At 47.9% G+C, this 9626-nt stretch overlaps 1 protein-coding gene across 1 annotated transcript in view; it reads right to left on the reverse strand.

Moving 5' to 3' along the window:
* Nucleotides 1–4496: 4496 nt before the first annotated feature.
* LOC123086144 (vacuolar protein sorting-associated protein 26A) overlaps nt 4497–9626 on the reverse strand; it is an 8111-nt gene continuing 2981 nt past the window's right edge. The window contains exons 7-11 of the mRNA XM_044507856.1: nt 8293–8359; nt 7982–8026; nt 5501–5556; nt 5222–5397; nt 4497–4922 (exon numbers count right to left, since the gene is read on the reverse strand). Coding sequence (XP_044363791.1) covers nt 4735–4922; nt 5222–5397; nt 5501–5556; nt 7982–8026; nt 8293–8359 — 532 coding nt within the window. The 3' untranslated portion in view covers nt 4497–4734. The remainder of the gene's footprint in view (nt 4923–5221; nt 5398–5500; nt 5557–7981; nt 8027–8292; nt 8360–9626) is intronic.

Below are 9626 nucleotides of genomic sequence, written 5' to 3' on the forward strand. Positions count from 1 at the left end.
CTACTGCTGCTCTGCCCGCTGCACTCGGCTGCAGCTCCTCTGCTACAGTAACGTTCAGTTACTGTAGCTGCAGCTAGCTTTGGCAAATTCACATTGGGTAGCCCCTTTGACAGCCAATAAACATCCACAAGGCAAGTTCTTATGTGGATAAAAATAATTTGGGCAGAGAGTACACTTGAAAATCTTCATTTTACCCCATTGCACCAAATCCATTTGATGGATGGATTAAATTCTATGAAATTCACAAATTGCTGTTTTCTTTTAACATAGAACATACTTAACCCCTAGCAGCGTGTGTGTGCTGTGTAGGTGTGTGTGCGCCGTGCATGTGGCCGGCTGTGCCCAGTAATGGCCGGCCCTTACATAGATTAGTACTACTATAATAGGTCTTAATTAGAGCTAAGTTAGTCTAGTAGTAGATGACATGTAGGCTCTCATTAAATAAATTAGACTTATTTAATTGTTTAGATAAATAGTCTATGACATGTGGGTCACACATGCCCTTTTGACTAGTCAAATTGACTTGGTCAGTTCGGATTAAACTAAATATAATAAATCCAGAAATTTCAGAAAATACCTAAAACTTTGGAAAATCATAGAAAATTAACCATAACTCCGATGGAAAAACTTTGTACATGAAAGTTGCTCAAAACGACGAGACGAATCCGGATACGCAGTCCGTTCGTCTGCCACTCCCCCCTAACCTATCGAACTCGCAACTTTCCCCCTCCGGCTCCTCTGCCCGAAAACACGAAACACCGGGGATATTTTCCCGGATGTTTCCCCCCTTCACCGGTATCACCTATCCCTGCGTTAGGTCACCTCTAGCACCGCATTCGTCATGTTATGCTTTGATTGCTCTGTTATTTATTATGTTCCCCCTCCGTTACTTTTTCCGGTAGACCCCGAGGCCACTGCCGGTACCCCCTGTGATCGACTACGGTGTTGACGACCCCTCTCTCTTGCCAGAGCAACCAGGCAAGCCCCCCCTTTGATCACCAGATATCGCCTACTCTTCTCTATACTGCTTGCATTAGAGTAGTGTAGCATGTTACTGCTTTCCGTTAATCCTATTCTGATGCATAGCCTGTCATTGCTGCTACAGTCATTGATACCTTACCCGCAATCCTAAATGCTTAGTATAGGATGCTAGTGTTCCATCAGTGACCCTACATTCTTGTCAGTCTGCCTTGCTATACTATCGGGCCGTGATCACTTGGGAGGTGATCACGGGTATATACTATACATACATACATACTATACAGATGGTGACTAAAGTCGGGTCAGCTCATTGAGTACCCGCAAGTGATTCTGACGAGGGGGCTGAAAGGACAGGTGGCTCCATCCCGGTAGAGGTGGGCCTGGGTTCCCGACGGCCCTCGACTGTTACTTTGTGGCGGAGCGGCAGGGCAGGTTGAGATCACCTAGGAGAGAGGTGGGCCTGGCCCTGTTCGGCGTTCGCGGATACTTAACACGCTTAACGAGATCTTGGTATTTGATCTGAGTCGGCTACGAGCCTATACGCACTAACCATCTACGTGGGAGTAGTTATGGGTATCCCGACGTCGTGGTATCAGCCGAAGCACTTCAGACGTCAGCGACGGAGCGGCGCGCGCCGAATTGGACTGGAACGCCACTAGGCTAGGTCTGCTTTCGGCCGCCCTCGCAACGTGCAGGTGTGCTATGGGCGATGGGCCCAGACCCCTGTGCGCTTAGGATTAGACCGGCGTGCTGGCCTCTCTGTTTTGCCTAGGTGGGGCTGCGACGTGTTGATCTTCCGCGGCCGGGCATGACCCAGGAAAGTGTGTCCGGCCAAATGGGATCAAGCGTGTTGGGTTATGTGGTGCACCCCTGCAGGGAAGTTAATCTATTCGAATAGCCGTGATCTTCGGTAACAGGACGACTTGGAGTTGTACCTTGACCTTATGACAACTAGAACCGGATACTTAAGAAAACACACCCTTCCAAGTTCCACAGACAACCCGGTGATCGCTTTTCCGCAGGGCGACGAGGAGAGGATCGCCGGGTAGGGTTATGCTATGCGATGCTACTGGAGATGCTACTTGGAGATGCTATTTGGAGATGCTACTTGGAGATGCTACTTGGAGGACTTCAATCTACCCTCTTCTACATGCTGTAAGGCGGAGGCTGCCAGAAGCGTAGTCTTCGACAGGATTAGCTATCCCCCTCTTATTCTGGCATTCTGCAGTTCAGTCCACTGATATGGCCTCCTTACACATATACCCATGCATATGTAGTGTAGCTCCTTGCTTGCGAGTACTTTGGATGAGTACTCACGGTTGCTTTTCTCCCTCTTTTCCCCCTTTCCCTTCTACCTGGTTGTCGCAACCAGATGCTGGAGCCCTGGAGCCAGACGCCACCATCGACGACGACCCCCTACTACACCGGAGGTGCCTACTACTATGTGCAGCCCTCTGACGACGACCAAGAGTAGTTAAGAGGATCCCAGGCAGGAGGCCTGCGCCTCTTTCGATCTGTATCCCAGTTTGTGCTAGCCTTCTTAAGGCAAACTTGTTTAACTTATGTCTGTACTCAGATATTGTTGCTTCCGCTGACTCGTCTATGATCGAGCACTTGTATTCGAGCCCTCGAGGCCCCTGGCTTGTATTATGATGCTTGTATGACTTATTTTATTTGTAGAGTTGTGTTGTGATATCTTCCCGTGAGTCCCTGATCTTGATCGTACACATTTGCGTGCATGAATAGTGTACGATTGAATCGGGGGCGTCACACGGCCGGACGTGGACGCGCGCGAGGCTCGCGGAGCTCGCGCCGAGCGGCGGCGCGGTCGGGTCTGCGCGGGACCGCGATGGGCTCAGCGGGCCGCGGCCGCGGGGACGACGACAGCAGACAGATGGTGCGAGGGGAGTGGATGAGGGCGGCGGCACGATGACGTGGCCTCTCCTGATTGGACGAAGTGAGGTGGCGGGGTAGCGGACATGTCCGGCGCGGGAAGAAACGTCCGGCGGCGCGGAGGGAGTTGGATCTAGGGTTTGATCTGCGCGGAAATTTCAGAGGGAGACACATATTTATAGGTAGAGGGAGCTAGGAGAGTCCAAATGAGGTGCGGTTTTCGGCCACGCGATTGTGATCGAACGCTCTAGATGATGGAGCAGAGTTAGGTGGGTTTTGGGCCAAAATGGAAGGGTGTTGGGCTGCAACACACACGAGGCCTTCTCGGTCCCTCGGTTAACCGTTGGAGTATCAAAGGAAGTCCAAATGATACGAAACTTGACAGGCGGTCTACCGGTAGTAAACCAAGACCGCTTGGCAAGTCTCGGTCCAATCCAGAAATATTTAATCCCCACACATGAAAGAAGGGAAGAAATGATCACCGGAGGAGAAACGAAGCGCCGGAATGCAAAACGGACAACGGGGAAAAAGCTCGGATGCATGAGACGAACACGTATGCAAATGAAATGTGCATGATGACATGATATGCAATGCATGACACGCAAGCAATGACAAGGCAACAACAGCGAATAACTGAACGACACCTGGCACATCGGTCTCGGGGCGTTACAGCGGCACAGGTCAAGGCGGAGGTCATTCGGCGCGTCAAGGCGGAGGTTCGCTGTCGGGTAGAGACGGCGGTCAGCCAGTTCGCCGGCGCATCGGGATAGAGGTGGTCTGGCAGAGGTTAAACAATTACAGTATAATAATGCACAGCTATGCACCTACTTGCGCATCAACTGTAACTCAGAGCTCATCAATTGCATGACTTGCATCCGGACTGGGTACATTTACAGAGAGGGAGCGCCGGAGCGGGGAACATGAGAATGATGAAGGGGAGCACCTCGCTGCAGGAGGGAGCGACGGGAAAACCGCATAGGCAAGGGAACCCTATCCCGTCAGTGCCTTTGGGAGGAGGCCATCGGCGGAGTGGCGGATCAGCCGGCGGACGACGGACGGCGGAGTGGCGGATCAGCCGGCGGACGACGGACGGCGGTAGAGTGGAGCAGCGAGCGGAGGATCGGCGGCGATGGAGGCCCAGTTGTGCGGCGGCGACGGCGGAGGCCGAGTGGAGCGGGCGATGGTGGGCGAGTGGAGCGGGGGCGGAATGGAGGAGCGGGCCGCGGTCGTGGCATTGTTTTGTTTACAGGAGGAGCGGGCGAAGGTTGTGGTGCGGCGTGCGGAGCAGTTTTTTGTACGAAGGGGCAGCGGGGGCTTAATTCCGTGGCTTGTAGGGTTAAACATTAAAGGATTAAGAGCCATTAGATCTTGTAAATGGATGGATCTGATTGTTTGGATGTGCCCATCTCTTTCTTTTATAATGGTAGTAGATAATGGCATGGTGGGTAATTAAAACATAAAACATGTTTGGTGTTTTGAAGCGATGTAGACCATCAGATTGCAGGTTTAGATGGATAAGATGATTTGGTTCTCCGCCCTCTCTTCCTTTTATAGGAGTAGTAGATAGTAGATGAAGCAAATATCAAATACAATTGGTTATCTCAAGATGCTTCACAAGCGTCTAAGGAAAAAAATGTCTCACAAGAGGGCCGAAATGAAAATATGGTCAAAAGTCAGCAATCCAGCATTTCAGTGATTGTATCTAACCAGATTGCTATGAAAAAGGCGTAACAAGTGACAGCGCCACGGTACATTGGAACTGCACTGCACGCTCTCCTGGAGAGTTATATACAGCATAACAGGATGCCAAATTGCTAATTCTTGCAACACCATTCAGGCCAGGTTCCCAGCGGTTGAAGTTTATGAAGGCTGTGGAGTTTCGTCAAGGCGGAACATGTTTATCTCTTGCTGCTTGAAGTATCTCCGGTCTTCCTCGTCCACAAGGACCAGGTTGAGGTAGTACTTGACACTGAACTTGTTGTTTATGTTGCGGTAAGTCGGGGTTAGCTCGTATGGAGTCAAGAATAGCCTTACAGGAATAGACTCTCCTGTAAAAATGGTTGTTCAGTGAACTCAGCACACAGTGTGGACAACGTATTACCTCCGTCCCAAAAAGCTTGTCTTAGATTTATCTAGATAAGGATGTATCAAACACCAAACATGTCTAGATACATCCGTATCTTGACAAATCTAAGACAAGCTTTTTTGGACAGAGGGAGTATTTGATAATTATGAGTTCATGATACCTCAATGGCCATTACTTGAGGTATATATGTACGTTCAATGATTTGGAGCTAACCTAGAAAGTAACGCTAGAAAGGTACAGTAGAATAAATGTGTAATATACCTCTGACTGGGGCACCATCCATCAGCTCAAATTTAGCAAGTGTCTCAGTCTCAACATATGTGTTAGGACCTGATCCTGTTGATTCCCGGCGGCGAATCTCAAGCTCCATGTTTTTTATCTTTATTCTGACTAGAAGAAAATAGATCTTTCCTACAATGACATCCTTGAGATGGTACCTGAATAAGGCAATGATCCACCAGAAGATGGTCAATACTCCGACTGTGCTAAATTGGGTGACAAAAAGAACATACTGCCAGACTGGAACTGTACTGATCTTACTTGCTTTTGCTGTACTCAAACTCAATATGCAGGCAATCTTCAATTCCAACTTCCATCTGAAAGCAGTGATCAGTTTTAGTAATCACAGTACAAGGTCGAGCACATTAACTCTAGGCTCCAGCACTCTGAACACCACAATTTACACTGGAAGCCAAGGATATCGAGAAGTGGCTAGTTCATTGCCATCTGAAAGAATATAGGAGGAAACGACGCATGCAAACTACAATTAGATGTTGCATTTGACGAAAGTAGATCGACAGAGTACTCCAGCAATCAGCTTGTTAGAGTATCACCATGAAAATTTGAAAACACAAGTAAGCTTTTACTCCCTCCGTTCCGAATTACTTGTCGCAGGTATGGATGTATCTAGATGTATTTTAGTTCTAGATACATCCATTTCTGCGACGAGTAATTTGGAACGGAGGGAGTAGTAGATAAAAAAGATATCAACAGGAGGAACATGAACATCTGAGTCCGAGTGGACAGTCCTCACTGTTGCACGCTAGTAGAACCATTAATTACCCCTTATTTCGTACGAACTGCTGCCTGCTAACACTTTGTTTTCAAGAAGATCAAAGTCATTGCTAACTTGCCCAGTGATCACTGTGACTTCAAGAATGATGTTGAACTGGTGCTACCATCATTTCCAGTATTTGACCAGGTAAGATCGTATGTTACATCCCTTCCATTTTTTACGCTATTATTATTATTACAAGTTTTATTTCACAACTTGACTAAACGGCACACCGAGATAATTAACAAGGAACACATGATAATGTTAACGGGTAGAGTAAATGGCACTGGCGGTCTAAAAACTTGTGTTACGGGAGCACTTTAGTCACGGTACTTGCAAACTGGAAAAACCCATCATAGAACTTGTGTTGCCGGTGAAGTTTGGTCACACGGGGCATCTGAACCGGCCAGCCGTCCGGTTTTCTCTCTTTCGCGGTCATGCGCGGCGCACGTGATGTCGGTCGAGCACAAAATTGTCATGCGGCGCTCACGTGAGTCCGTGGCTGGCCTCATATTTTTTACACAAAGGCCCTTGGTTTCATACGTAATTTTGTATTTGACCTCTTAAGTGCCATAGCTCACGTTTTTGCACCTGTTTTTTTTCCACAAAGGCCAGATGGCCCGCAGAAGATACCCAGCCGGAGAGTTCTTAGAATTTTGACCCGGACAGGTATGCATGGCCTGCCCTATTTTTCTTGCACGTCCTTTTCTTGTTTTACTTGCCATGTCATTCATATTAATTGCTCGGCCCTGCTACTTTTCATGTATCGGATTTTTAAATATGCGATGAACAATTTTAGACACAGTGTGGACATTTTTCTAAATAAGTGATGAACATTTTTCGAATATGTGGTGAATAACAACAACAACAAAGCCTTTAGTCCCAAACAAGTTGGGGTAGGCTATATGTGGTGAATATATTTTTAAATATGTGCTGAACATATTTCAAATACACGATGACCATTTTTCAAATATGTGATGAACATTTTTTTATATACCTGATTAATATTTTTCCAATACATGATAAACATTTTTTGAGTATGCGAAGAACATTTTAGAAATACATGATGAACTTCTTCGCATATGTAATGAATATTTTCTCCAATGCACGGTGATTTTATAAAATACATATGATCATTCTTTTGATTATTTAAATACATGGTGAACATTTTCTAAATACATGATGGACATTTTTCATATATACGATGAACATTTTCTCTGAAGATATGACGGGCATGTTTTTGATACATGGTGATTTTGACACGATGAACTCTTTCTCAAATAGACTATCAAGGTTGTTTTCAATATGCGCTGAACAATTTTTACAATACATTCGAAATATTTGCACTCTTTTAATATATTTTTAAAATGAATGAAATATTAAAACTATAAATATTTTTAGAGAATATGTATGACTAAACGGAAAAACAAAACAAAATTCGTAAGAGAGAAAAAATCACGCGTGCATGTGCTCTATGCATGCAGCGCCTATGTGCTGGCCTATGAGTCACGGCACTTAAGAGGTCAATGCAAAATTATTCGCAAAAAAATACAAAATTACCTACGAAACCAGGGGCCTTTGTGCAAAAAAAAGATGTCGGCCAGGGACTCACGTGAGCTTAGCGTGACAATTTTCGCGCCCAACCGACGTCACATGCACCGCGCGAGATCGCAAAAGAGGGAAAACCGGGCGGCTGACCGGTTCAGATGGCCCTGTGACCAAACTGCACCCGCAACGCAAGTTCTATGACAGGTTTTTCCGGTTTGGAAGTACCATGACTGAAGTGCAGCCGCGGTCAAGTTCTCAGACCGCCAGTGTCATTTACTCTAACGGGTAAGTAGGGCATGACCAAGTCATAAGCCCATAATTGACCTATTCCAAGCATATCACTTAGTCCAACAAACAACCGAAACACTTTAAATTATAAACTTCAGAATAAGTTAACACATCCAGTTACTAGGACTAACCTTGATGCTGTTATTGATTGAAGGAAGAGGAGAATAGTTCCTTACCTGAAAACAAAAACATTAGAGAACATCGAACACTAGGTAATCCACGTAAAACATCAAATACTAAAACCTGAGATGCATTTCCATGTAACCACTAAAGAACAACTCAAAATAGCGTGGAACACATGAAAGTATATATATCAGGGGACATTCTTATACTCAACTTTCCATAAGATAACCAGAATTAGTCTATTGGCGGTCCAAGTTGGACCAAACAAAGTTACGGTGACAGACACATGGAAGATCCATGAGATGAAGTTTAGACTTACACAGAAATCCCGAGATTCCACAATATTACCAACATAGTTTCTACCAATAGTCACTTTCAGGATGTACCTGCAAGCATAACAAGTACACACCATGTTATGGTCCTGCTAGAAGGAGGGCGCAAGAGGGCCGGCCAGGGGCCTTTTTGCCCACGGCCGGGCAAGAGGGAAGGGATTTCCTTCTTAATTCTTGCTTGATTAGATTGATACATCTCCTCTCTTAATATAGAGAGGTTTACTTGACTCCCAAGCAAGGCTTACTTGACCCCTAAGCAAGCGACCCTAATCTCTAATTAACCCTAAGACTAATGGGCTATACCGCCAGCCCAGGCCATTAGGCCCATTACGTACTCTAACACTACACCCCATTTGGACATGCAGCTTGTCCTCGAGCTGCAGCCTAACCAACTTATAACCATGCCTTGACGCAACACAAACCTAACACCTAAAAACAAGCCGTTTACATCTCGGCTTGTTTTATTACTCTCAACCTGAAATGGACTGGGACGATTTATTTTGGACCCCTTAACAAAAAGTGGACACCATCCGCACGTCGGACAGCCACCTGGATCCCATGGACACCATCTGGACAAAAGGAGTGCATGTGTATGGCCACCTGGAAGTGGTCACAAGAGCGACCAGCAGAGGCGCCTTCGCGGCGGCCGGTGGCGGAATGCAGTGGTGCTACGCGGTGTACTCCTGTCGGTGACACCCTGCCTTCTCCCCGCCGGACGGCTGTTGGTCTGCACCGCACAGGGAAGAGGGGAGGGCTTGCGATGGAGAATGACGAGGAGGGGTGCCCCCCCCCCAACCGCCGATGTCGCAAACTTTGAGGTCGCTGCCCGCGGAAAAAACAACATGCCCGTCGCCCGTGGGGGAAACCGCATGCCCAAGATCACGACGCAGCGGACGAGATCGAGGTCCTTTGCGCAGCGAAGGGCAATTTGGAGGAGCAGCAGTTGCATACCACGCATCTCCCGCACACGCATCTCCCGCACACGCCGACGTGCTAGGAGGCCGCGCGCAGCAACCTGCAGCCTCACCGCCGCCGAGACGTGGCGGGTAGTGATCCAAACCGGAAGCGGTGATGGCGACAGCGGGAACTTGATCTGCTGGATGGGGACGCCCTAGGGAAGCGGTGATGGCGACGGCGGGAACTTGATCTGGTGGATCGGGACTCCCGCCGGCGGGGTTGATGCGGGGCCGGAGCTGACCTGTGGTGGCTGTTGCAGCGGAGCGCCGGGCGCGGCGGGGGCCGCCAGGAGCGGCGGCTGCCACTGTAGCCAGGGCGGGGCGGTGGTGGCGGTGGATGGCAGCTGCAGCGGCCCGGCGAGCGC

This window comes from Triticum aestivum, chromosome 4A, assembly GCF_018294505.1.
Source record: "Triticum aestivum cultivar Chinese Spring chromosome 4A, IWGSC CS RefSeq v2.1, whole genome shotgun sequence".
NCBI lineage: Eukaryota > Viridiplantae > Streptophyta > Magnoliopsida > Poales > Poaceae > Triticum > Triticum aestivum.